Source organism: Artibeus jamaicensis, unplaced genomic scaffold (genome assembly GCF_021234435.1).
Source record: "Artibeus jamaicensis isolate MK-2021 breed Jamaican fruit bat unplaced genomic scaffold, CSHL_Jam_final contig_2790, whole genome shotgun sequence".
Taxonomy (NCBI): Eukaryota; Metazoa; Chordata; class Mammalia; order Chiroptera; family Phyllostomidae; genus Artibeus; species Artibeus jamaicensis.
The window spans coordinates 3,361,900-3,387,250 of record NW_026521616.1 but is presented as its reverse complement, the minus strand read 5'-3'; the positions used below and the strand labels follow the sequence as shown (position 1 = coordinate 3,387,250).

Below are 25,351 nucleotides of genomic sequence, written 5' to 3'. Positions count from 1 at the left end.
TGAGCTCAAATTCTGGGTGTAGGATTGCCAGGAGGCTGGACTTGTTAACAGCAAGGTGCTGGGCTCTGCATTGAGGGGAGCGGAGGACCCTGTTCAGAGGCTGTGGGGCTAAATGTCCCCTAGACTCAGGGAACTGAGGTGCTGGGGGTTGAATAACACTCCTACTACTTCACCACATTTGCCAGTTTTGCTCCAAAATACTTGCAAATCGTCACTCCTTATTGCCTTTTCCTGAGTCTGAAAGCTTGTGGCTTGTTCTCTGCCACTCTGGTGCCCAGCCTAGCCCTTTAAGCTTTGTGTCACTCACAAAGTAAAATAAGCACATGGCTGGACAGTTGGCTGCCTCTGGCTGAGGTCAGTGACAGTGAAGCCCAGTAACGCCAGACATGGGGGTGGAGCCTGGGTTGGGCACTGGGGAGGGCTTGAGGAAAGTGACCACTTAACAGCCCTGGCCCTCAGCTTTTGGACGCCTGGCTGGAGGTCAGCTGTCCTGCTTCCTGTGACCTTGGGACTTGGACAGGACAGGGCCCAGGGGACCCAGGGTGCTGTCTCCTCCCACGCTGTTTTCCTTACACGCTCCTCCCCTTGTCGCTTCTACCCCACCCTCTACTGACCTAAACTAAACTGCTTCCTGGGCGGGAACTGTTTAGCTTTTTCCTGCACCAGTGAGGGTTGGTGGGGTGACTCACAGCCCTTGGCCTTCGGGGTATATGGAGCCCAGGAGGGCGGTGCCTGAAGGGCAGGGCTGGGGGCCTCCAGCGGCCACGGGGGTGGAGACGGCCGCGGAGCTCGTGTACCATCTGGCGGGGGCCCTGGGCACTGAGCTGAAGGAGCTAGCACGCCGCTTTGGGCCAGAGGCCGCAGCGGGGCTCGTGCCTCTCGTAGTGCGGGCGCTGGAGCTACTGGAAAAGGCTGTCGTGGGGCCCGCCCCCGACTCGGTGAGTCACTGTCCGCTCTCTCTGCCACCTGCGGGGCTGGCGGGGGCCTAACCCTGAGGGCTCGGACTCCCCAGCTGCAGGTGTCGGCGCTGCAAGCTGAACTGGAGCTGCAGCGGCTGCACAAGGAGAACGAGCACCTCCGCAGAGAGTTGCGCCATGGTCCACAGGGTGAGTGTGGAGTGTGGCCCAGCCGGGGGATGGGGTGGGGGTGTGGGGAAGGCTCAGAGCCTATCTCCCGCGGGCCGCCGCTAAGACCACCCCTTCCTCAGAGGAGCGTGCTCTGCTGCGGCAGCTCAAGGAGGTGACCGACCGACAGCGGGACGAACTCCGGGCATACAACCGTGACTTGCTGCAGCGCAGCCAGGAGACGGAGGCGGTAAGGGCTCCGACAGACAACAGGCAACAGTGTGGGGCGGGGCTCCCTCAGTGCCTCGCCCACCAGCCCTATCATTTGCTATGCCCAGTTGCAGGAGCAGCTGCAGCGCCTCCTGCTGGTGAATGCAGACTTGCGGCACAAGCTGGCCGCAGTACAAACCCAGCTGCGCGCTGCATGGGACCGTGAGAGTGAGTGGGAGCCGCTGCGTGAAGGGACCGTGAAACTGTCTCAGCAGCGGGCACGGGAACAGTCCGGGGGTCCTGGGTGTGAGCAGAGGCAGGAGCCCAAGCGGCCGACCGCCGAAGCAGAAGTCCTGAGGACCCAGGAGGACCCGGTCAGTGCCTGCTGAGGTCAGGGGCTCTTCCCAGTACTGACAGCGTCTGGCACTGGGCGGGCACTCGGGAAAGGTTTGCTGTGCTGCGTAGCAGGTCCAAGAGGAAGTTGGAAGGTGGCACACAAGTATGTCCCCCACCCAGACTCTTTCCCACTCTCCTCTAGAGCATTCCGTCATCTGTTGTAGCGCCCTCGTCTTCCAAGTCTCCCTGCCGGTCACTCCCCCGAGCATTCCTGTGACGACCCAGGCACACAGAAGCGCCAACCAAGGCGGCCCTCTGACCAAGCCACCCTTTGCAGGAGGATGCCCCGCAGCAGCCACTGTGTTCCTCCAACGTGGGGCAGTGTGGCTTCAGTCGAGAGGAGCTTGAGCAGATCCTCCAGGAGCGGAACGAGCTCAAAGCCAATGTGTTTCTGCTGAAGGAGGAGTTGGCCTATTTCCAGCGGTGAGGGCACCGGGCGGAATAGGAAGCTGAGGGGCTCCAGTCACACCTGTTCCTGGGCCTCACTCATGTCACCTGCCTCATTCTTTAGTTCAGTGACGTGTACCAGGCACTGTGCTGGGCACTGGGAGGACATGAATCACACAGCTCCTGCCCTTGCGGGACTTCACCCAAATGAGGGAAGGGCAATACAAAGGGTCGCAAGGGGCAGTGACACCTAAACTAAGGTTTGGGGACTGTTAGTAAGGCAAAGTGTTTCAGAAACAGGGTTCTTTGGTGTGAGACTCACTGTTGGCAACCCTGTCGCTTTTCCCCTGCCCTTTCCCCTCCCCTGTAGGGAGCTGCTCACAGACCACAGGGTCCCTGGGCTTCTGCTGGAAGCCATGAAGGTGGCTGTCAGGAAGCAGCGGAGGAAGATCAAGGCCAAGATGTTAGGGACCCCAGAGGAAGCAGAGAGCAGGTAAGTCCCTGCCTCCATTCTCACGGGGCCAGCCCTCCTGCCGGCTGTGTCCTGCTGAGTCCGATGGCCCAGCTGGTCCTGCTCTCACCCTGCCTAGCGTCTCCTAGGTCTGCTGACCTACTCTGCCCACCCCCCTTTAGCTGGCTGACCCAGCCTGGCTATCTTTGGAGTCTTTTGTCTCAGGCTGAAGCTATTGCCTGCAGACTAGTCACCCCTAGAACCTACCACTCTAGTCTAGCAGCGTTTGAACTCCCTAACCTGGCCCGGTTACCTCCCGAGCCTGTTTTACAGCCTGCCCTGCAGACTCTGTTGCTCCCGCTGGTCACCCCGGGCCTGCTGTCCTGAGCCTGCCGCCCCTGTCCCTAGATCTCCCGGCCGCGCTCGCTATGCCTCCTGCTGAGGGGCCCTGCCAGTGCCGTCTCTCCACACTCATTTTTCGGTTCTCTGTCCTGGCTGTGTCTGTGTGTTCTCGGAGGGGTAAGGCTGTAGCTGTGGGGCCTCCATAGGAAGCCCAAAGCACTGGGTTCTAAGAGCTTCTGGGTTGGTGAGCACACGGCGACACGGGGCTAATGACGGGCCTGAAGAGGGCGTGGAAGCCCCGTGCCTTTCCCCACACCTCGCCCTGTGCTCCTTTTCCACCTGCCTATTCCTGAGTTCTATTCTTATGTAATACATCAGTAGTCTAGTAAAGAAAAAAAGAAAAAGAAAAAGACTAAAACTACAGCCTTGTCAGGGGCCCACTGTCCATCAGCCTATAAAATGAAAGTCTCAAGCTATCCTTCGTCTCCCCAGTGTCTCCTCTCCAGACGTGGGGGCTGTGCTGTCACTCTGTCCTCCCCTGCCTGCTCCTGGGGGCTGCACAGAAAGCTGACCATAGCTGTACTCCCGTTGTCCCTTTTGGCCTTGGTCAGTGACCCTCGCCTCTTTCCTCTGCCTCAGTGACGATGAGGATGGCTCATGGCTCCTGCTCTCCAGCCACAAGGGAGACTACCCCCCGCCTCCCGATTCCAGAATACAGAGTTTGTACGTCGGGGCAGGAGGAAGGGCAGACGTGGTGGTGAAGAGGGGGCCCCACCGTGCTCCTTTTGGCATCCCCGCCCTACTGTCCCGGCGCTCACCCTGCCATCCTGGGCTCTGAGCGCCCCTCCCCTTCTGCTTCTCTGACCCTGGCCCCTCACTTCCCCACTACCTCGCGCTGCCCTTTTTTCCTTCTGTGTCCCCATTTCTCACTGTCCCCTGTCCCCTGTCCCCAGCCCATATCCTTGATCTCTCTGGCATCCAGGCTCAAAGTACCTCTGGCTCTTCCCCCGCAGCTTTGGCCAGTGTTATCGGGGTGAAGTGGAGGCCCCTGAAGCCAAGAGCAGCAGCACAGCTCCCAGCGAGCCAGGGGGAGAAGGAGAGACCCCGCAGCGACCCCACTTGGGGCTTATGGGCAGCTCCTGACCGGCCCTGCTCTGCTCTCGATGAACACCTTTGTCTGGGGGTCTCAGGTGCCCCAGAGGCCTGACTTTGGAGTCTGACTGTGGGTGGATGTGCGACCTCAAACGAGGACCGGGCTCCCTCCTTCCCAGCCTCCCAGGCTCTTTCCCGGTCTCGGCCTGACCCAGGGCAGCGCTGGGGGCTCAGCCTCTCTTCCTTCCCTGTCTCTCTGAGCTGAGCCACCATGGTCAGGTAAAAGTGCTTCACCTCTGAGTCCCAGTTTCCCCATCCATGAAATGGAGAACTGACTACCTACCTCCCAGAGATTTGTGCAGATGGCCTAAGCTCATGTAATAAAGTTACTGCCCGTGATACCCAGAAACTGTCCCATGTCTGTCTGTCACTGGTCTGCCCCCCCCCGCTCCCCCCGCCTTGGCCAGGGGTGAGGGTGGGCTGAGGCCACCTCACAGGGTCCCCTTGGTTGTCACTGGGTGGGGAGGTTTCTCCCAGCTTGGGCCTCACTGAGGATACGACCTAATGGGAAACTATAGCTGCCTCCTCGCCGCATCCCCTCACCTGTTCCCAGTACCCCATGACTTAGGGCTTCATCTTCCCCCTCCAGATTGAAACCAGCCCCTTAAGCCCCCACTTGGCACTGGCACAGGCCCTCATTTCCTTTTCATCTCTCCAGGATCGCCAGTCTCCCCAGCACCTTTGTACCCACCCTCTCAGGGAGGTGCCTCGGGGCAGCCCGCCCCTCCGGCCTGGTTTCCTCAGGAAAAGCCTCAGGAGGAAACAGGGGGGGGGGTTGGGAGCTGTGGGGGCCAGACTGACTCCAGCCCGCTCACGGCACCGGCTGCCATGGGGCCGCGGCAGCTGCTCCCACTGCTACTGCTCTGGACTCGGGCGACCCAAGGGTCTGAGCTGGACCCTAATGGGCAGCACGTCTGCGAGGCCAACAGGTGGATATTGTGGGAGTCTGACGGGGGGTGGTGGCCAAACTGGTGTTAAGGCCTGGGGGGGAGGAGGAAGTGAGGGAAGAGGTCATGGGGCTGAAGGGAGGGAGGCTTGGGAAGAGCGGGGGTGAGGGGTGGACAGGACGGGCTGGAAAGGCCAGGGAAGGAGAGGGAAATGGTTGGGGTCAGTGGGGCTGCGACTCGCCGCTAGGCCTGCCCAACGGGCCAAGGCGGCCTCCCACATCTCAGCCAGAGAGAGCGAAGCACCTCTGAAGCCAAGCGCGCCCCTGCTGACCCCTCTCTGCCCCACAGCCCCTCTGCTGAGCTCCAGTGCTGCCCAGGCTGGAGGCAGAAAGATCAAGAGTGCACCATCCGTGAGTAGCCAAGACTGACCCCCACCCCTCCTGTGGCACACATACCCAGCCCTGAGGGGAACCAGGAGCCAGTGAGAGGGCAGAAAGTCCCCTGGTCAAGCCCCAGTCTTTTTGACCTGGGTGGGGTGTTTTTCAGCCATCTGCGAGGGGCCCGACGCCTGCCAGAAAGACGAAGTGTGCGTGAAACCAGGCCTCTGTCGATGCAGACCTGGATTCTTCGGGGCCCAGTGCAACTCCCGTGAGTCCTGAGTCTCGCCCAGGGGATGAGGTTGCCGGGCAGGCCTAGGAGAGAAGGGAGGATCGTCATGACCTTAGAACAGCAGGGCCAGAGTCTCCCAAGCTGAGGAAATTGAGGCCCAGGGACAGGAAGTGACACTCCTGGGAGATGCCCTGACTCATCTGGTTTTTACTTGTACCACAAAGACCTATGCACAGTGTCAGTTCTGGGCCCTTCACCTTCCTTTTCAACTCAGAAAACTTGCTGGAAATTCCTGTTAATTGCAAAATGGATGCATTCTTGGTCTCCCCAACATATACCTGTACATGGTGGTGGGGGGCGGGGGTGGAAGGAGGGCCCTGGCCAGGCTGTCTGCCCTTTCTGGCAGAAATAAGGGCATGGGAAAGGGGTTGGTGGGCAGGATAACCAGAGGACAGCTGGAAGCGGGGTTGAGAGGAGACCCTGGGAGGGAATGTGGCTGCTTCTCCTGCGACCCTGATGGGCAGCATCCAGGCCTTCCCCGGGCCCAGCGCATCTCCAGCGCAGTGGAGGAACCCAGTGGGAGGGAGGAGGGGGCATGAATGAAGCCCCCCCCTGCACACACACACACACACACACACACACACACTTTTGTGTGACTCTGGGCAAGCCCCTTCCCTACTCAGGACCTTTAAGTGTGTTGTGGAACATGAAGTGGGAGGCTGGGTCACTGCTGAGGGCTTTTGTAGTTCAGAGTCTGGGGCAGGAAGTGAGCTTTGCCTCTGGAGGATATGATGCCAGATGTTCCAGGGGTCTGTTCCTGGTTCTTGGAGGATGGGCCTGGCGCCCCTCCTCATTGTGGGAGGGGCCCCAGACCCTGCATCCGTGCCAGGCCTGAGCCCACTGACCGACCCCCTTCCGTCTCTCCCCCACCCCTCCATTCTCTGCCACGCAGGCTGCCCAGGCCAGTACTGGGGCCCCGACTGCCGTGAGAGCTGCTCCTGCTACCCCCATGGCCAGTGCGAGCCCGTCACTGGTGCGTGCCGCTGCCAGGCCAACCGCTGGGGCAGCCACTGCGAGTTCGAGTGCTCTTGCAGCCCTCATGGGCGTTGCGACCCGAAGACTGGCGACTGCTACTGCGAGCCTGGCTGGTGGTCGACCAAGTGCCACCACCGGTGCCAATGCAACAAAGTGGGGGCGCGCTGTGATCAGAACACTGGCTCCTGCCTGTGCGAGGCGGGCTGGTGGGGCCGCCGCTGCAGCTTCCCCTGCAATTGCAACGGCTCGCCTTGTGCACAGGAGTCGGGCACCTGCGTCTGCAGGCCTGGCTGGTGGGGCCGCGAGTGCCGGCAGCAGTGTGAGTGCGTGCGCGGCCGCTGCAGCCCAGCCTCCGGCCAGTGCGCCTGTCCGCCCGGCTTCCGCGGCACACGCTGCGAGCTGCCCTGCCGGGCGGGCCGCTACGGGACGCAGTGCAGCCACCGGTGAGCGAGGCCGGCAGGAGGGGGCGAGGGGCACCGGGGCGCGGTGGGATAGAGGTGGAGGGAGTGAGAAGGGCAAGAGGGAGAAAGCGGCTCCATGCTCTGCATACCAATCTACAAGGGCAGGATGGAAGCGGGGATAAAAGACTCTCAATGCCCCGAAGTCCAGCCGCCCACTCACTCCCTTTTCATCCGATTACTGTTAACAATAACAAAATACTAGTATAGCAAGTAATATAGGGTTAGGATTACTAGTATACTAAGAAGTGGGTAAAGAATAAATCACAAGACAAAATGATTGCTCAGTCCCTTTGAGATGAAATGACTTTCAGACTTCGACCAACTCCGCTCACAATAATACGTTTTACCTCCCACTTAACACACACCCGTATATGTACACATATCACTGAAGTAAAAAGCTTAACCAGACAGTACATTTATCTTTGCTACACGTACATATGTGATTATAACATGCATTATACTCTAATGCTTTCTAGTCTCTCTCCCCCCTGCTCCCCCCCCCCCCTTTTTTTAATGCTGGTCCAGAAATGCTAAAGTGATTTTAGGAACTTCCCTCTTCCCCCACTAATGAGTCTAATCAAAGTGTATGACTCCAGATAATTAAATATCTGAGGGAGAAACTTCAAGTAACTGTGAAGGATCAATGAGAAATTAAGACGATAGGAACCTAATTGGAAAACTTGCTAAGAGAGTAAATCTTAAGTGTTCTAATCACAAGGAAAAAAATGTTTCTTTCTTTTTATTTATTTTTTTGATCTCTATATGAGGTAGTGGGTGTTAACTAAATGTTTGCGGTGATCATTTCACAGTATCTGCAAATCATGTCACCACCGTGTGGTACACCTTAAACTTGTACAGTGTTGTATGTCAGTTATATCTCGATAAAACTGGGGCAAATTCTCAAAGATAAGGTAAATTTGAAATTATAGTGGTGAAATAGACATCAAAATGCTTTTATTTTCACTAATTTTCACGTTATGGGATAGGAGATAAACTGCTGAGGCCCATCCCTGTCAGGGGTACTGTGGGTGGAAGGGTGCTGGGCAGGAGGGAGGCAAAAGTCCGGCAGTGACATGGCTGCTCTGGCTGGGTTGGTAGCTCCTGGTGACCCTGGGACCCAGGGAAGGATGAGTCCTGGAATGGGGGGTTAGGAGGAGAGGGCTGGAACTCTCTAGAGTCTGTGGAGATAAGTTGTCCAGCCTCTTTGTAGCACGCTGTGGGGAAGCTGAGGCTCAGACCTGCCTCAGTGACTTAGCTGGGACCCGGGTGCTCTCCAGGGCCTCTCTGGAGGCTTGGGTGGGCACTCCATCCATGTGGCCTGAGCGTGTCGTGCGAAATTCTTTTCCCAGCTGTGGCCACTGCAAGCGGAATGAGCCGTGCTCTACAGACACGGGCAGCTGCGAGTCCTGCGAGCCCGGCTGGAACGGGACCCAGTGCCTCCAGCCCTGTCCACCTGGCACCTTTGGCGAGAGCTGTGGGCAGCAGTGCCCCCGCTGCCGGCGGGGCGAGGCCTGTCAGCCAGACACTGGGCACTGTCAGAGCTGTGACCCTGGCTGGCTGGGGCCCAGGTAAGGGGCCAGCCTGCTCAGGTTGAGGTGCACCTTCCTTCAGGATCCTCACCCCAGCTGCTCCCTCTGGGATAGGCGTCCCTTTCCCCAAACACACAGTCACACAGCCCTCCGGGGCCTGCCACATAGCAGAGTGAGGGGAGAGAGGTGGACACTGATGAGGCCCTGGGCGGGGTTCTCTTCCAGCTTCCTGCCACGCAGGCTGCCTGCCCTCTCCTCCCTCTGGGGACCTCTGGTCTGTCACCTGTTGGATCTGGCCCCAGCTTCAAGGCCCTGTTTGTATCTGAGCTTCACTACTGAGGACCCACAGTTGGGTTCCTGAGTCCAGAAGCACGGGGGAAGATGGGCAGGGCCCCATTCAAGGTCTTGCCTCGCCTTAGGTGTGAAGACCCCTGCCCGAGTGGCACCTTTGGGGAGGGCTGTGGCTCGACCTGCCCCACCTGTGTTCAGGGGGCTTGTGATGCTGTGACTGGGGAGTGTGTCTGCAACGCTGGCTACTGGGGACCCAGGTGAGGACTGGGGCCCTAGCAGAGAAGCAGGGGCCTAGGTCAGGCCTCTGTGAAATCTGTTTCCTTGGCTTCCCTTCCTGGGCTTATCCACTTCCCATGTACCCCTGCAGCATCCTCATTACTGAGGAGTTATTCTTCCTGTTGTGGGGTCTGCATCCTCCAAAGGAGGGCCAGCATAATTAATGCTTCGTGTAGAAGGCCTGGCTCCTGGCCTAGCTGGGGAAGTTATTTAGGGGCAGGGCTCCAAACCCCACTGTGGTTTCCCTAAGGGCTTAAGGTAGGAAACCATAACCCACGTCAGTGTCCCCAGGGTCCCGTTTTCCAGCTATGGGACAGAATCTAGCATAACATGGAAGAGACCCTATTTTATAGAGGAGAGGACCAAGGCCCAGAGAGGTAGCGGCAGGGCCGGACCTGGCTCGGACTTCCAGGCCCCGAGGATGTCTCTGCATGCCATTGGCATCTTGCTTAGTTCATACCGCAGGTGGGCGGGTAAGGGGTGAGAATCGTAAGTGGACTCTGCCTGAGGATTACACCTGGGGCTGGATGCCAAGGGACAGCTTGCATGCGGTGTCCCTGGAAGACGGGTTTAGGAGCTGAGAGATTCTCCCAACACTGTCAGGGGTGCTGGCCATGTGGCTCAGAGGCAGGAGGGGTCTGCCGGACTCCATCCAGGGAGGTCTGAACAGCTGGGGTGGAGAGCAGTGCCCAGAAACCTGCCTTCCCCTCCCCCTGCCCACCTCTATCCCTTCTCACCAGCCTTCAGCCTGTCTCCTTGTCACCCCACAGCTGCAACGCTTCCTGCCCATCTGGCTTCCATGGAAGCAACTGCTCTGTTCCCTGTGAATGCCCAGAGGGACCCTGCCACCCTGTCTCTGGAGCCTGCCAGCTGGGTAAGATGGGAAGGAGGGTGCAGGTACAGTAACCAGGGAAAGATTGGCCCTTTATGTGGGCTCCAGAAGCTCATCATTTCCCAGAAAGGCTGAGCCCACTTCAGAGACATTCCCTATGCCTGAAATCTGTATGGATGCATTAGGGTCCCCTGAAGATGTGAGAGTCTCTGTTCCCTGGGAAACTAGGGTAGCACCCAGAAAATGAGCAGGAAGGGGGCTGGACACTGGGACGTGCATCAGTCATGAGAACTGGGGGCAAGGGCTTGGGGAACAGACCACGGACCATCAGAATGGGACAGACCAGCAGGGTGGCTGCCTGGAGGAGGGGGCCTCCAGTTGAGCAGAGTCTATGTCTCTCAGAAGAGGGACCCACAGATGGAAGACTCTCAGGAGGAGGCAGCTCAGCTGGCTGTATGGGAGACAGGAAGGCCCTGAATATTTCACCGTTGCTCAACCCCGCCCCCCACCCTCTGCCACAGGGTCTCACAGCCAGGATGCAGCCCTCATTGCCGGCATCCTTGTGCCTCTGCTGTTGCTTCTCCTGGGCTTTGCCTGCTGTGCCTGCTGCTGCTGGGCTGCCCGCTTGGACCCCAAGGACAGGTGAACGCTGGTTTTTCCTTTTACGGGTGGGGAAGGGCTGGCCTTGTCACACACTTAGGTCAGAGTCGATGGGATAGTGGGCAGTGGCCCTGGCCCAGAGACATCAGGTCAGCCGCCTGCCTTCCTCAAAAGCCTTGAGTGGGAGTCACATGATCAGGGACACCAGGCTGGGGAAACTCCAACCCACAGCACGAGGCTGAGGGTTTGCTAACTGAAAGTGCCAGAGGAGGAGGGTGCAAAGGCAAAAGCAGCAGGCAGCTCTGGGCAGGGAGTGGAAGAGACCAGGCCTCACCCCCCAGAAGGAGAGTGACACACGGGGCAGTGGGCAGGCAGAGAACGTGGCTTTCCCGGAGGAGAAGAGGAAGGACTTGGGCACATGGCCCACTACAGACTGTTGCTCCCAAAGGGTTTGTCTTTTCAGAAAATCTCATCCCATTTCTCTGCTCCTTGGAGACTCACCGCAGTACAGAGGTTGGGAGCAGGGGGGGTGGGGGCCAGAGGGTTAGCAGAGGACGGAGGACACTGATAGTGACTCGGCTGGGCCCGGCACGCACAAAGCTTGGGCCCTGTGTTCTGGACTCCTTGTCTGGTGTTCTCTCATAGTTTGTGCATTAACCCTTGAGTATGTCCTCCTAGTAGCCTGTCCCCTGGGAAATAGGGGAGCTGGTGGGGAGAAGGGCCCCTCACATGAGGACCAGGAGGTGCGCAAAGGCTGTTGGGGACAAAGCAGTCACTTCCAGTGTGGGGGTGAGGCCTAGGGCAGGCTTTCTGGAGGTGCTGTCATTTCCAGAAAGCCAGGTGAGCTGGCACTCAGCTGGGGTGATGACAGCACATAGCTGCGTTTTGGGGAACCCCACCTGGTGCCTGGTGCTATGTGGGATCCTGAAAAAAGCTCTGCTACATCGTAGTTGTCCCCATTTTACAGGTGAGGTAACTGAGGCCTGGAAAGGTAGTTTGAGCAGTTTCTACACCAGGTCTGTTGGACTTGAGAGCCATGCCACCCTCCGTGGCAGGCCCAAATCTCCAGCTGAGTGAGGGCCTAGGGCAGTCCTGGCCCTTTTCTCCTGCTGCCACCCTACCCCAACCAGGGGTCTCACACCCTGACCACCCTCCTCAGGGCAGCGAGAGATGGAGCTGCTGTGTCCAGGATGAAGCTCCAGGTCTGGGGGGCACTGACCAGCCTGGGCTCCACGCTGCCCTGCAGTTCCCTCAGCAGCCACAAGCTTCCCTGGGTGACAGGTAGGTGGGCGCTGAGAGTCGGGGGCTGGAATGGGACTCGGCTTCCCATCAGGCTCTGCGCCTGACTTGGATCTCCCTGCAGTCTCCCATCACGACCCGGAGATCCCCTTCAACCACAGCTTCATCGAGGCGCCCTCTGCCGGCTGGGCCTCGGATGACTCCTTCTCTTCTGATTCCGCGTCTGGAGAGGAGGATGAGGGTCCTGCCTATTGCGTGCCTCCCCAAGAAGGTAGCCCCCCTCTAGCCCCCTGGGTCACCTTCAAATACTGCTTGGGTGTCTGGGAATCCTTCTGACCCCTTTGTCCTACAGAAATAACCATCCCATACTTCTATAAAGTGTACAAACTTTTACTGTGGTATACAAAATGGAAACAAGATAGGTTCTCTTCTTTACCCAACTTCTAGTCTGGTGGGTGGTCCTCGGACACTTACAGGATGGAGTGACAGATGCTTCGATGGAGGACGTACAAGGAGAGGCTGTAATCCAGCTGGGTCAGGGCAGACAGAGGTCAGGGAAAATGTCTCAGTGCTCGTGATATTGGAGTTGAGTCTGGCAGAATTAGGAGTTAGCCTAGTGACAGGGAGAGGTGGCCATGGTGTGTCAGGAGGAGGGAAAAGGGCACATACATCAAGGCCCAGAGGTGAGAGGAGCTGGTTAGAGTATGGCTTTAGGTCAGAGTAGGGAAGGAGGGAGGGGAGGACAGAGTGTGGAGGAAGTAGTGTCTGTTGGCTAGGCTCTATCCTGCCTCTCTGCATCCTCGCCCCCTACCCTCCCCCATTTTTGAGGCCTCCCAGAAGATACTGACCCGGGTAAGCCAGATGGGACAGGGTGGCCAGTCTGTTAGCTGTGGCCAAGCTCTTCTGTCTCCTCTGCCAGGTATAGTCCCTGTAGCCCAAGCAGAGTCGCCAGAGGCCAGCCTGGTTGGAGGTCCCTTCCCTGTCCCTGAGGATGCCTCCACGCCATTCGCCATCCCGCGCACCTCCAGCCTAGCTCGGGCCAAGCGACCATCAGTCTCTTTTGCTGAAGGCACCAAGTTTGCACCGCAGAGTTGCCGGAGCTCAGGGGAGCTCTCCAGCCCACTCCGAAAGCCCAAGCGGCTCTCCCGGGGGGCCCAGCCAGGCCCTGAAAACCAGGAGGCCGAGGAGTCCGCAGGCCCTGAGCAAGCAGAAAGGGACAAAGTGCCTCCTGGAGCTGCCAGTCCCCGGGATTCAGCCATTGGCCACCGCCGGCTTCCATTTGGTGGCCGGACAGTGGCTGAGCGTGTGGAAGCCATTGAAGGCAACGTCCAGGAAAGCTCAGGCTCTGTAACCACGATCTACATGCTGGCAGGAACACCCCAGGAATCTGAGGGTCCGGTCCGGTCTGTCCTCCGCCGTTTTGGTAGCTTTCAGAAAGGCCAGGCAGGGCCCAAGGTCAAGAGTGCCATCCCCAAGCCTCCACGTCGGGCACTGAGCCGGAACAAGGGCAGCTCCGGGGTGGCCGCTGGCTCTGCCAGTCAGAGCCCTGGCTCGGCAGCAAATGAGGAGCTCGCTGGGGCCTTGGAGTCTGCAGGAACGGGGCCAGAGGACATGGCCAGGGGAACGAGGGATGGCATCACGAGCTCAGGGAGGGTCCAGGAGCCAGCCCCCAAGGGTGGTCCCACAGAACAGGAGCCCCAGAAGCTGGCTGATGAGGAAGGGCAGGAGGAGCCCCAGTATGAGAATGTTACACCCATGTCTGGGCCACCAGAGCCCTGAGGACCGTGAGTTGAGGGAGTGGGAAGACTGGATGGGGAGCTAGGGACCCAAACTGCCCTTGCATCAGATTGTTTTGTGTTGAAAAAAGGCCCAGGGCCAGGAAAGACCTACCAGGCCCTCTGCTCGTCTGTGGGGAAAAGTTCGAGGCAGAGGCCCGCTGGCTGTGGGCCCCGGCAGCACCCCAGGGACGGCCTGGAGAGTTTGGGCGGAGACCCCACAGGACGGGGTTAGGAAGGGGAAAGAGACGGGGGCTTTTTCTGCCGTCCTGGATTGTTTGCCCCAAAAGGCCATTCTTTCCTTTATTTGCAAAATATTTTTCTGAAATGGGAAATAACCTAAATATTTGAAGATTGGTTAAAGTTGTTTTTTGTTTTTTTTAAATAGGTTCCTAACCAGCCATGAAAGATTGTTTTTGCAAGAACATTCAGTATGGGGGACAGGAGAGAGTGTCCATGCTATACCGTTAAGTGCAAAACTAAGTGTTCTTTTTATAAATTACATTTCTTTTTGCGTCAGGATACATGTTTAGAATTCTTCCTTTTGTGTATATTTTGTGATTGTTTTACACACTTTTTTTAAAGAAGGATGTAAGAGTATAAAGTTTTAAAGGAAAGGTGTCAAATGACATTTTCCTCTCAGATGAGATTGATCTTTTTAAACTTTTGTATAATTTGCAAATATTTTACAGTGAATGTTCTTTTTACTTTCTCACTAGATTTTTTTTAAAGCAATATTCTTTGTTAAAAATAAATAGGACTAACATCACAGACATGTATGGAGTAAAAATGAGATTTCCCTCCTCCCTAGAGGAGGCTGAGGGACCAGGGAGGGGCCAGATTTACTGCCACTGAGTGTCTTTTGGTCTCGTTCTGAACCAGTTCCATACGGACTTGCATCGCCCGGTCGGGTATAAGGGCGGCTCCCCTCCCGCCCATGCTGTGTCTCATGAACAGCTCAGATGCTTCCTTTCAGATGTTTTTCTGTGCTCGTGAAAACAAAAGAGTATACTGCTCTGCAATTTGCTTTTACTTAACAATACATCCTGGGTATCTTTTGGTGTCAGTAAACAGACAGCTACCTCTTTTTACCAAAAAATGGCTACGTGAGATTCCATCATGTGGAAATAACACAGGTTATTTAAACCGTCCCTACGTATGGAGACTTGGTTGTTTCTAATTGTTCTGATACAATAAATGATGCAGCATACAACTTTGTCCACGTTTCTTTTTATATTGGTGCAAGTTTTTTTGTACAAGAGATTCCTGGGAGTGGAATTGCTGAGTTATGGAGTGAGAACATTAAACATCTGTGTACTTATTCCAAACTGTCCTCCAAAAAAGTTGTATGGTTTTCATATTCTCACAAGTTATGGGGGTATCTACTTCCTTACACCCAATCTGGTAAGTGTAAAATGGTATCTCATTATTTGGGGGTAATAAAAATAAAGTGATAACAGGTCAAAACATTTTTTCATGGATGAGTCATTTTTTTTAAATTTTAGAGAGAGGGGAAGGAGAGAGGGTGAGAAACATCAATGTGGGGTTGGCCTCCTGCAGGCCCCACACTGGGGACCCAGCCTGCAACTCCTGAATGTGCCCTGACTGGGAATTGAACCAGTGACACTTTGCTTCATTGGCCAGCACTCAATCCACTGAGCCACACCAGCCAGGGCAGATAAGAGTCATTTTTATTGAGAACTATAGTTTTATGAAAAGGTAAAACTTAAAAAAAAATTAAAATCTTTGAGCAGATAAAAAATTTTATTTTTGCTTTTTGAGCGAAAAATAGTATCATTAAAATCTGAATTTTGACTGTGTTACTCATCCTGACTCTTAGCTCATCAGGGACAGTAACCGGGACCCCGCGTCTACCTGTTGCCTGTGCTTGCTGACCCACAGCCATGCATAAGTGCATCTCCATCCACGTGGGCCAGGCTGGTGTCCAGATTGGCTGTGCCTTCTGGGAGCTCTACTGCCCACAACATGACATCTAGCTCAATGGCCAGATGACAAATGACAAGACTGTCAGGGGAAAGATGACTCTACATCCTCAGTGAGGCAGGTGCTGGCAAGCAGGTGCCCAAGGCAGTGGTTACAGACCTGGAATCCAGTCATTAATGAGTTCACACTGGTACCTGCTGCCAGCCCTTCCACCCTGAGCAGCTCATCACAGGCAAGGAAGATGCCACCCAATAACTATGCTTGTGGACACTGCACCATTGGCAAGGAGATAATTGACCTCGTGTTGGACTGAATTTGGAAACTGGTTGACCAGTGCACAGGTCTTCAGGTCTTCTTGGTTTCCACAGTTTGGTAGAACTGGCTCTGGGTTCTCTTCTTGGCTGATGGAATGTCTTGTCAATTACGGCAAGAAGACCAAGCTGGAGTTCTCCATCTACCCAGCCACCCATTTCCACAGCGGTAGCGAAGCCCTACAACTCTATCCTTGCCACTCACACCACTCTGATTGTGCCTTCATGGTTGACAATGAGGCCATCTACAACATCTGTCATAGAATTCTTGATATTGAGAGCACAACCTACACTAACCTTCACATTCTTATTAGCGAGATTGCGTCCTCCATCACTGCTTCCCTCAGGTTTGATGGAGCCCTGAATGTCAACTGGACTGAATTCTAGACCACCCTGTGCCCTATCCCTGAATCCACTTCCTCCTGGCCACATATGCCTGTCATCCCTGCTGAGAAATCCTACCATGAACAGCTTTCGGTAGCAGAGATCCCCAGTGTGTGCTTTGAGCCAGCCAACCAGATGAAGTGTGACCCTCGCCATAGTAAATACCTGGCTTGCTGCCTGTTGTACCATGGTGATGTGGTTCCCAAAGACGTCAGTGCTGCCATTACCACTATCAAGGTCAAGCACAGCATCCAGTGTGTGGATTGGTGCCTCACTGGCTTCAAAGTTGGCATTAATTACCAGCTTGCCACTGTGGTGTCTGGTGGGGACTTGGCCAAAGCATAGCGAGCTGTGTGCAGGCTGAGCAACACCACAGCCATTGCTGAGGCCTGGGCTTGCCTGTCCCACATGGTTGACCTGATGTACGCTGAGCATGCCCTTGTCCACTGGCATGTGAGTAAGGGCATGGAGGAAGCAGTTTTCTGAGGTTTGTGAGGACATAGCTGCCCTTGAGAAGGATCAGGTTGTTAGTGTGGATTCTGTTGAGTGTGAGAAATACTACTATTCCTTTCAGCCCTGCAACATGTCATACTCAGAACTTCAGGTTCAACAGCTGACAGGCCTTAAAGCTTTCTGGTTAGATTTTCTTCACTTTTACCTGTGATCACGTCTTTTTCGAGTATATCTATACGATTTCCCCCTCATGTTTCAGAGTAAAGACTTTGAGAAAGGAAAAAAAAGTGAATTTTTATGATTGTTCTAAGATTGAGCTTCTTTCCATATGTTACTGGCTTTCCCCGATTTTCAACGAGGTGTTCATTCTTTCTCACTCGTTTATGTATTTCAAGGATATTAAAGATATATAATACAATCAGTGAGCAAAGAAAATGGAAAGTATTTTGGGGAGAGGTTAGGGAAGGTTTCCTGGAGGAGCTGTCCAAAAAGGGACTCTGAAGGCCAAAGGCGAGAGAAAAGCACGTGCAGGAACTAACAAGCAATTCCGTATGACTGGAGCATCTAGGACCAGGCAGGCCAACCAACCTTTATGGAGAAAGATGCGGGTGGGGAGGAAGGAGCCTGTGTGGGTCAGGTTGGAGAACTTGAATTTTATCCTGTAGGACAAAGGGTAAAGGGTTTCTGACCAACTGTAGCAGATTTACAGAGGTCAGATTTCCATTTTCCATAGCTCACTGGAATGGGGTGGGATGGAGAGATGAATTTCAGGGGCTGAGACTGGAGGCTGGATGAACAGAAAGGCAAATTAGATATGGCTGTAATCGGTGGGGTGGAGAGGAAAAATAACAGCAGGTGTTGACAGGATGGTTCATGGTCTCTAACTTCAGTAGGTAGTACTGTTAATATCTGAAAAAGAAAGGGAGGGACAGTTTTGGAGAGAGCAATCTGAGAGATGTGTATGAACAGCTGCCCGGAGTCTGCCCTCAAGCAGGTGGCCTACTAGGACGATGGAGAAGAGAAACAGAGTTTGTCGAGTGGTGGTCGCAATCTGTGAGTGGGCTAGACTCTGCACGGTGGTGGGAATGGGAATAGGTAACCAGCAAAGATCCCCCAAGCCTACAGCTGCAGGCATGGTGTGAACGAGCATGCGGCTTCAGGGCGGCAGGGGGCGCACTCGAACTGGAGAACAAGTAACAGGGAGGAGGATGCTGGGGCTCCCACAGCCCAGGGATGATAAGCGAGCTCCAAGAGCAAGCCAAGGAGACGAATCTCAATCTGGGGAATACCGAGAGTCCTCCGAGGTCAGGCTAGTTCCTCCGATCAGGAAGGCGGGGCCGGGCAGCTGAACCTCCAGAGCCTTGGCTCCTTCCGCCTGCCCGGGCAGTTCCTCCGAGGAGGTCCAGCTCACTTATCAGGCTGGGAACTGGAGTCCTCCGGACTCCACGCATTCTCCCGGAGGCCCGACTTGTCTTCGCAGCTTGTCGTTGCCCACCGCGTCACCCTGAAGAGGGCCCTTAACTGAGGGAGATGTCCAGGAATGGGGTGAAGGTGGAGCAGGGCAGTGGATATAGGATAGTCAACCTGGACATGGTTCCCGAGGGGACCGAGGGGACCGGATCAGAGTTTAGATGGCGTAACAGGGGAGACATGGTGCTAGGGGAAAGAAAAACCCCAAACTCCTACTACCTGGGGATCCTCGATGAGCACGTTCTAGGGACCTGGCAGATAGCATCCAGGAGAGGAGTCGACAGGGATGCAGGGAAGAGGCACACCACACCTGGACTGAGGTCTGGAGAACCGGATAGGCAGATAGCTCCTGGATGGGGGACATTAGGAGTAGGGAAGCGAGAAACCAGAATGGCAGCGTAGAGTGGGGAGGAGGCAGTGGACGGGGCGTGAGAGGAACGACCCACGGGAAACCAGAACATCGAGACGTGGTGCCCAGGGCCGAGAGAAAGCTGGGGACTATCAGGTCGGAGAGCGTAGTGCAGAAGCTGAGCTGGGTGCGCTAGGGGAACGAGAGAGCACATAGGGAAATCTGGGGGACGCCGACAGGATGAACCCGAACCTAACCCGGGGCTTCGGGGTGGAGCTCCCGAGACTCAATAGGGCAATGCCTCCAAGGGCTCCAGCCAGGCTGTGACTCCAGTTTTAAGTAATCAGGTAGAGCGTCAGCACCACGTCCCACCGGCACCCTGAGCTCTCTTGTTTGTCTCAAAGTCCGGCCGGAACCGGCTTTTGCTTGCCACGGGGCGGGCGTGTGCCCGCTCATTGGCCAACGCCTGTTTCCAGCCCCTACTCAGCCAATGAGCGTGCAGCAGTGTTTTCATCTTGGGGTCCTAATAAAAGGGCTTGGATAAAAGGGGACAGAAAAAGCGCCAGCCGGGCCCGATACACATCAGTAGGTGCCGGGTGAGCTGCATCCTGGGAATCTGGGCCTCGGGTGAGGGTGCGGGGGTGGGGGCGTACGGATACGCTGGGAATACAAAAGACAAAAGGAAAGACTGGGTGGATGAGGAGTCGCCAGAAGAGATGACGAATGAGGAAGAGCAAGGAAATGAAAGGACGGGGATCTGCTCCCATCGAAGCAGTAAAATTGCGTGGGAAAATGCCCAGGATGAGGGTCGCGCAGGTGGCTCGCGCCGCCGGTTTGAACCGGCTTCGCCTCGCCCATGCGGGGTTGGCGTGGCCGCGGCGCCTAGCGACCTAGACAGCGGCCAATGGAGCGGCAGTTCCTGTGCCGTCAGGCCAATCAGTGAGCCTTGGGCGGACTGTACAGGAGCTCGGTGCGCTGATCTTCTGGTTGAAGAAACCAGCTCTGGGGAAGGGTCTCCGGCGCGGGCGGGAGGGCGCCCATCAGGTTCCGAGCCAGTGGTCGCTCTCAGGTATGCCGCTGCCCAGGTGTCGGAATCTCTGGGTGCCACTCCTGCAGGCCCCAAGCTCTGTCAGTACTGCTGGAAGCCAGGACTAATTCCACGTCCCTGAGCATGCGTTAGTCCCTTCCTTCTAGCATACCTCAGTTTACCTCTGAGTGAGCTGAGGGAGAAGCCTTCCCGCCGGTCGCTCCAGCGTGGAGAGCAACCATACGAGGCAGCCGTGGTGGGTGGCCCAGGCCCCGGGCAAGGCTGGGACTTGCTTCGCTGCGCGCACCTGCAGTCCGGGCCTCGGAGGGGTAACCTCTGCGCTGCCGCAGCGGCGGAGCTTGGCGGCTCCGACTGGGCAGGGCCGGGTGCTGACGCCGAGGTCTGTGCGCAGGTGGCTGCAGAGCCGGAGCCGAGCCACCTCGCCGCGTCATGGCGCCCACCCTGGCCACTGCACATCGGCGCCGCTGGTGGATGGCCTGCACAGCCGTGTTGGAAAACCTCCTCTTCTCGGCAGTCCTCCTGGGCTGGGGCTCACTGCTCATCATGCTGAAGTCGGAAGGCTTTTACTCCTACCTGTGTACTGAGCCAGGTGAGACGGGCGCGTTGGGCTCGGTCGGGGTGGTCCTGAGTACGGGCTCTTGGATAGGGCGAGATGGCGGTGCAGACCTAACTATCAATACTGCCTCGCTGTACAGTGCCTCCCAGTTAGCAAAAGCCCAATTTAATCCTCACCCAGCTCTACTGGGTATGTATCATTGTACTTGTTTTAGGGACAAAGAAACTGAGGCTCAGACAGATCTTCTCAGACGGATCTTCTGACTTGCCCAGGGCCACACAGCTGGAGACTGTAATAGTAATAGATCCAGAACCCCGAGTCCAGGGTGTTCTTTTCACCACCTGGGAACATTGCTGGACGCTTCTCCTCCCAGTGCTTAGCAAATCACTTGCCTTGGAGTAAGCGTGTCACTCCCTCACTGTAGAAAAAGGAACTCCTGAGTCGGTGGCTGGGATGTAACAGAGGAAGTGGTTTGGTCTCCACCCCATGGAAGGTTCATCTAGAATCTACATGTTTTTTAGCAGACCATTATGGAGACTTTTAAGGGCCTGTCAGATACAATTTGTCTACTTTTGCTCCTTTATGATTTTCCAAAGGACGTTGTGTTCCACAAGCTGTGAGAGCATCTCAGTGGCCTTCTACCCCACTGAGGGGGTGAGAAAAGAGGCGAGCGGGGCATTTGTGGAAATGACACTGGGCCTCTCCTTTCCCTTTGCCACGACATTGGTGGTTTGAGTGTGGGCTGAGATGCCGGTGTGCAGGAAACGGAATCCGCGTTCTTACCTTAACGTTATTCAGCTCTGTTGACGGTCCTGATTGTTGCACATCGGTAGGTTCAGCTCAACAGTGGGACCCAGGTGGCTGCCAGCTTCTACCCTCGTGCCCCCTTCCTAGGCAACTTTGATAGGAAACATTTCCCTCTGCCTTCCTGCTGTCTGCAACTGTTCAGCCTAACCGTTGAGCTCCCTAATGCCTCTCTCCAGTCCCTTTGTGAGGCATCCCCTGCCTGAGTCCCTTTGGGTGGAGATAGCCCAAGCCTGACCCCCTGATCATACCACCAGCATGCCTTCCCTTCCAAGAGTCCTTTGGAGGATGGAAAAAGTGTTGAACCAGCTCATGCTGCCTGCGACCCCCTGTAGTCCTCCCTGCTTGCTTCCTTTCTCTGATCTTCCCAGGATATTCTTGAGTGTGCCAGTCTCTAAGAAAGCCTAATGGAGAGGTTAAGGGCAGGAGAAAGGGAGTTGATGCATGCACTCCTGGGAGAGGGCAGAGAATATGTCATGTAGAACCTTTACCCTTTTAGCCACTCAGAAATATTTCCTGATAGCCTAAGGGTTCTTGGCAGACCTTTCCCCATGTCAGCAAGAAATCTTGGGCGATGAAAAAGCCACTCAGACCTTGTTCCTTAAACAAGCTTTCTGTTCTGCCCAAGAGATGGTGGATTAATGACTTTCGGGAAGGAACAGGTGGGGGTATTTGGCTCCTCCTCTCCTCCCCTGTCTCCTCCCTTTGAGATCATAACCCTTCCTGCTTGCTTCCTTGGTCTCTTACTTAGGCTTTTGAATGGGAAGTTTAAAGAGCAAAAAGAAACCTGATCACCCCCAGATGAAGCTTTCTAGCATCTTGTCCACACTGGAGGACTCCTGTATTCAATTTTTTTGACCCTCTTGGTATCGGAAGGTTAGATTTTAGGGTTCTTCCCAAGTTTGTCCACTGATTTAATTTATTTGATGGAATCAGCAGCTTTGGGGTCAGTCACTTCATTCTTGTCTCAGTCTTGGCTACTTCCTTCGTTTAAGTGGGAGGAGTCTGAGAGATTGTGGCAACACAGTGCCGAGTTGGTGTTTAAGCTCTTAAGGCTTGACTAGTCCCCCCCCCCCATAACTCAAAGTGAAGGTGAAGGGTCAGGATGTGGGTTGAACAACAACTTCTTATCCCATGCCTTTGCTCCTTCTTCTGATTTTGTTTTCTCTGACTCTCTGGTAAATCCACTGACTCAGCATCCTCCGAGGACAGGCCTCCTGATTCTGCTTATCTCTTTGGCTTCTTGGAGTCCAAGTGCCTGTCCAAGTAGCCTGTTGCTTTCCAGGGCCAGGAATCCTCGTGCCTTGCCTGACTGGGAGTGACTGGAGGATTCAGGGTCAAGGTTTCTGCTGAGGTGAAATATTTTCAGACTTGGTGGATGGCTGAATCACAGAGGGGCAGTCAAGCCATTTGCTGAATTTATTGAATTAGACTTGTGAAAAGCTGACCAGCCTCCAGCTGATTGAGATGCAGATTTGTCACTTTTTGTTGCTTTTAGAACTGATGCTCTTTGGTTTGTTCGCTAAAGAAAATCTGAACCTGTTGAAAAGTTCTCAGAACTCTTTCTTTGACTCCAGCCACAATCTGGCCACAGACAATGCCAGGTTCCAGCTTGGTGAGGTGGAGGAGGGAAGAAAAAGCCCCTTTCTCTGGTGCCCCTGAGCTCTTTTTGCCCGGCCTGTGGGACAATCGGGATTGATGACAGAGGCCAGGAATGGGCATTTAGGCTGTACCTCCCCAGTCCAGTCGCCCTGGTGTGGACAGGAGACTGATTGGGCTCCCAGCCTGGGAGGAAGAGGGCTTTTCCAGTACTGTCTCCTTCAGCCTCCAGATGACACCTGTAACCACCCACACCCCCGACCTCTTTCTCTGTTTTTTCTGCCATCCGGGCACCCACTTCAGCAGGGTCAGCTCAAGAGGGCTGGCGCTACCTGTGGCTGTTTTATCTCCTCTGTCATGTAACTGGTGCAAACATCGTTGAGGTGCTATCCTGGGTTACAGAGCAGTCCTGGCCCTCAGGGAATCCTCAGTCTGCCAGCATCAATCAAGTCACCACACACAGACCTCTATCTATAATTTCAAGTGGCGGTCAGCACGCCAACGGACAGCAAGGTGCCTGGACTGAGAGTGATGGTGGAAATCTGATCAGCTTGGGTGGGAGGGCCTCTCTGATCAGAGAGGAGTGGTGGCAATCACCACTTCTGCCCTCTCTTGGGTGGGAGGGCAGAAGCGTAGAGGGTGAGGCAGAGGTGAGGCAGGAGAGAAGGGGGCAGGGAGCCCTAAGGTGGACTGCATATTGCAGAAGAGGAGAGAAAGGACTGAGGAGTGGGAAGGGCCCTGGGTCTACAGGGTGGAGGAGGCTGCTTGGGGAGACTGGATTTTATTCTCAACTCGCGAAGAAGTGAAGGGGGGGGTGATCAGTTTCATCTCTTTAGACTTAATGACTTACTGAATGCAGGCTCGTCCATGCTGGCTGGGGTGGGAGCAGTGAAGATGAGAGACATGGGCTTTGCCTGAGGAAGTCACAGTCCGGCCCAGCCAGACACCAAGCAGGCCCCAGGTCTGTGCTCTGGGTCCCTGCGGTCACTTTACCTGCCGTGTTGGGGGAGAGCCCACTTGGCATTGGAAGGTTAGAGTTTATGGTTCTCCTGAAAAAAAGCGGGAGGTGGCCCTTGGGGTTCCGAGAGGGCAGAGGGGTGATTGCCACCCAGGGAAGCCCCACCAGGCCTGGTCCCCATGAGACTGGGCCGAGATGTGGACAGGAGACATTCCCATGGCTTCGAGTCCCTCCTCGATTGATTGATTGATTGTTTGATTTGATTTAATCTTTATTGTGTTTTTTAAAAATATTTATTTATTTATTTATTTATTTTTAGAGAGGGAGAGGGAAGAAGAAACATCAGTGTGCAGTCGCCTCTCACTCGCCCCCACCTGGGGGCCTGGCCTGCAACCCAGGCCTGCGCCCTGACTGGGAGTCAAAGTTGTGTCCCTTTAGTTCACAGACTGGCACTCAGTCCACTGTGCCACACCAGCCAGGACTGATTTAATCTTTGTTGTATATTTTCCCATTACCATTTAGTTTCCCTATATCCCCTTCTCCTAATTTTTTTACTTTTTAAAAAAAATTAAAAGATTTTATTTATTTATTTTTAGAAAGAGGGGAAGGGAGAGGGAGAGAGGGAGGGCAACATCAGTGTGTGGTTACTTCTCACAGGCCCCCTACTGCGGACCTGGCTGGCAACCCAGGTATGTGCTCTGACTGGGAATCGAACTGGTGACCTTTTGCTCTACAGTCTGATTGAGCCACACCAGCCAGGGCTAATTATTTTATTTCTATTGAATTTATTAGGGTGACGCTGGTTAATAAAATTCTTTAGGTTTCAGGTGTATAACTCTAGAATACGTCATCTCTATTGTATTATATTTTGCTCACCACCCCAAGTTCAGTCTCTTTCCATCACCATTTATTCCCCTTTACCCTCTTCTACGCCCCTCCCCCCCTTCTCTCTGATAGTCACCATACTGTTGTCTGTGTCTATGACTTTGTTTTTTTTTAACTTAGCTCCCCAACCCCCCTCCCCTCTGTTCTCTGTCTGAGTCTGTCTCTGTTTTGTTTTTTAGTTTATTTGGTTCGTTAGATTTTACATGTAAGTGAAATCATATTTATTTGTCTTTCTCTGACTGGCTTATTTCACTTAGCATAATATTCTCCAGGTCCATCCATGCTGTCCCGAAAGGTGGCATTTTCTTCTTTTGTACAGCAGAGTAGTATTCCGTTGTGTAAAATGTACCACAGCCTTTTTTATCCACTCATCTATTGATGGGTGGCACTTGGGCTGCTTCCAGATCTTAGCTACTGTAAATAATGCTGCAGTGAACATAGGGGTGCAGGTATTCTTTCAAATTAGTGGTTTGGATTTCTTCAGCTGTATTACCAGAGTAGAATTGCTGGATCATAAGGCAGATCCATTTTTAGTTTTTTGAGATAACACCGTACTGTTTTACCACAGTGACTACAACAGTCTGCATTCCCAGAGGGTTCCCTTCTCTCTGCATCCTCTCCAACACTGGTTGTTTGTTGATTTATTGACGATAGCCATTCTGACATGTGTGAGGTGATACCTCATTGTGGTTTTAATTTATATTTCTTTGATGATTAGTGATGTTGAACATCTTTTCATATGTCTGTCGGCCATCTGTGTGTCCTATGTTCAGGTCCTCTGCCCTTCTTTTATTGGATTTGTTTGTTGTTTTGGTGGTGAGTTGTATGAGTTCTTTATAAATTTTGGATGTTAACCCCTTATCAGATGTATCATTGCCAATGGGAGAAGTATGTTCTCCCATTCAGTGGGTTGTCTTTTCATTTTGTTGATGGTTTCCTTCACTGTGTAAAATCTTTTTAGTTTGATGTAGTCCCATTTTGTTTATTTTTTCATTTCCCTTGCCCGAAGAGATACATTTATTTTATTTATTTATTTTCAGAGAGAGGGGAAGGG

The 25,351-nt window shown here is 54.5% G+C and overlaps 3 protein-coding genes and 1 pseudogene across 6 annotated transcripts in view; all 4 read left to right on the top strand.

Moving 5' to 3' along the window:
- The first annotated feature begins 521 nt into the window (after positions 1-521).
- Positions 522-4,351, top strand: RILP (Rab interacting lysosomal protein). Of its 2 annotated transcripts, XM_037133756.2 has the most exons (8): positions 529-938; positions 1,013-1,106; positions 1,208-1,314; positions 1,403-1,648; positions 1,948-2,093; positions 2,428-2,550; positions 3,490-3,573; positions 3,864-4,351. In XM_037133756.2, exons 1-8 carry the CDS (start codon positions 711-713, stop codon positions 3,991-3,993), a joined length of 1,158 nt encoding a protein of 385 aa, XP_036989651.2. In that variant the 5' UTR covers positions 529-710; the 3' UTR covers positions 3,994-4,351. The 2 variants fall into 2 exon arrangements, with proteins under 2 accessions (XP_036989652.2, XP_036989651.2); XM_037133757.2 differs by lacking the exon at positions 3,490-3,573 and having other exon boundaries at positions 522-938.
- Positions 4,352-4,441: 90 nt separating this feature from the next.
- SCARF1 (scavenger receptor class F member 1) lies at positions 4,442-15,003 on the top strand. The gene is made up of 11 exons (XM_037133750.2): positions 4,442-4,931; positions 5,238-5,299; positions 5,436-5,537; positions 6,451-6,976; positions 8,344-8,562; positions 8,943-9,071; positions 9,861-9,964; positions 10,444-10,564; positions 11,682-11,803; positions 11,886-12,032; positions 12,681-15,003. Exons 1-11 carry the CDS (start codon positions 4,831-4,833, stop codon positions 13,538-13,540), a joined length of 2,493 nt encoding a protein of 830 aa, XP_036989645.2. The 5' UTR covers positions 4,442-4,830; the 3' UTR covers positions 13,541-15,003.
- Positions 15,004-15,336: 333 nt separating this feature from the next.
- On the top strand, positions 15,337-16,839 carry LOC119040686 (tubulin alpha-1B chain-like; annotated as a pseudogene).
- A 2,124-nt stretch (positions 16,840-18,963) lies between these two features.
- The window catches only part of SLC43A2 (solute carrier family 43 member 2), a 48,015-nt gene continuing 41,627 nt past the window's right edge, over positions 18,964-25,351 (top strand). The window contains exons 1-2 of one of the 3 annotated variants that reach the window (XM_037133752.2): positions 18,964-19,043; positions 19,887-20,084. In XM_037133752.2, coding sequence (XP_036989647.1) covers positions 19,925-20,084 — 160 coding nt within the window. In that variant the 5' untranslated portion in view covers positions 18,964-19,043; positions 19,887-19,924. Of the gene's footprint in view, positions 19,044-19,370; positions 19,517-19,886; positions 20,085-25,351 lie in introns of those variants that run through there. The other 2 variants (XM_037133753.2, XM_037133751.2) reach the window with 2 other exon arrangements.